Source organism: Gavialis gangeticus, unplaced genomic scaffold (assembly GCF_001723915.1).
Source record: "Gavialis gangeticus isolate Ggan-Ray unplaced genomic scaffold, GavGan_comp1, whole genome shotgun sequence".
In the NCBI taxonomy this organism is placed as follows: Eukaryota; Metazoa; Chordata; order Crocodylia; family Gavialidae; genus Gavialis; species Gavialis gangeticus.
This window is the reverse complement of record NW_017729016.1, coordinates 1,123,452-1,124,313: the sequence shown is the minus strand read 5'-3', so window position 1 is coordinate 1,124,313 and position 862 is coordinate 1,123,452. Positions and strand designations below refer to the sequence as shown.

The following is an 862-nucleotide window of genomic DNA, read 5'->3' as shown; positions in this document are numbered from 1 at the left end:
TCCGGGGCCCCCCCCCCGGGAGTCACCCTGCCAGGTGGGGGAACAGAGGCCATTATTATTTTCTTTACCAAAAAAAAAAAAAAGAAAAAGAAGAAGAAGAAGAAGGAGGAAACCTACTGGGGGTTGTTCCCTTTGTCCAAGCAGCCTCTCCTGCTTGCTCCCCGCCCCCCTTCCTGCACACCAAAGCAATTTTTTTTCCCTCAGCTACATTTTTTCCATATTAGCCTCCCAAAAATTCGGCATCTCCCTCCCAACGGGCGCCGATTGATCGCCGTCCCAGGGCAGCATGGCCATCCCAGGTGGCACAACCGCTACCACGGGCGGAGAGTGGGGAAGAAGATACGTCCCCACTCCTGGAGCCGTGTCCCCCCAGCCACACGCGCATCCGCAACGCCGGGTACCATCTTTTTGCCTTTTAAAGGCTTCAGATGCGCCGGTGCAAGGGGGACGGCGCGGGGAGGGGGGGGTCAGAGTGGGCTTCAACATCCAACTTCCAGGTGCGCAACCCAGGGCCGTGGGTTTGTTAGGGATGGAGAGGCTGGGATTTGGGGCAGCTCGGATCATCAGTGCCCCCTCCCTGAAGACCGCTACGAGAAGCGCACAGAGGCACGTCCTAGATTTGGGGAAGGCTTTTCATTTCCAGCCCAGTCACAGCCACCCATGACCCCCCAAATCTTGGACGTGTCCGGGGGGGGGGGCACACACACTCACCTGGTTCAAGTCCTCGTCGTTGAGCAGATGCGACTCGCGGGGCTTGAAGCAGTTCTGACACTTGCTCTTGTTGAAGATGTTGGCCTGGAACTTCCTGCACGGGTTCTCCTTGGCCGACATGGCTCGGCCCGGCCCCTCCCGCGGCTCCTCA

At 58.8% G+C, this 862-nt stretch overlaps 1 protein-coding gene across 5 annotated transcripts in view; it reads right to left on the bottom strand.

Annotated features, from left to right (window-relative positions):
• Positions 1 to 856, bottom strand: part of MPRIP (myosin phosphatase Rho interacting protein) — a 145,838-nt gene extending 144,982 nt beyond the window's left edge. For all 5 annotated transcript variants that reach the window (XM_019512647.1, XM_019512648.1, XM_019512646.1 and 2 more), the window contains exon 1: positions 712 to 856. In XM_019512647.1, the coding sequence (XP_019368192.1) occupies positions 712 to 831 (120 nt within the window). In that variant the 5' untranslated portion in view covers positions 832 to 856. The remainder of the gene's footprint in view (positions 1 to 711) is intronic.
• Between the last annotated feature and the right edge of the window lie 6 nt (positions 857 to 862).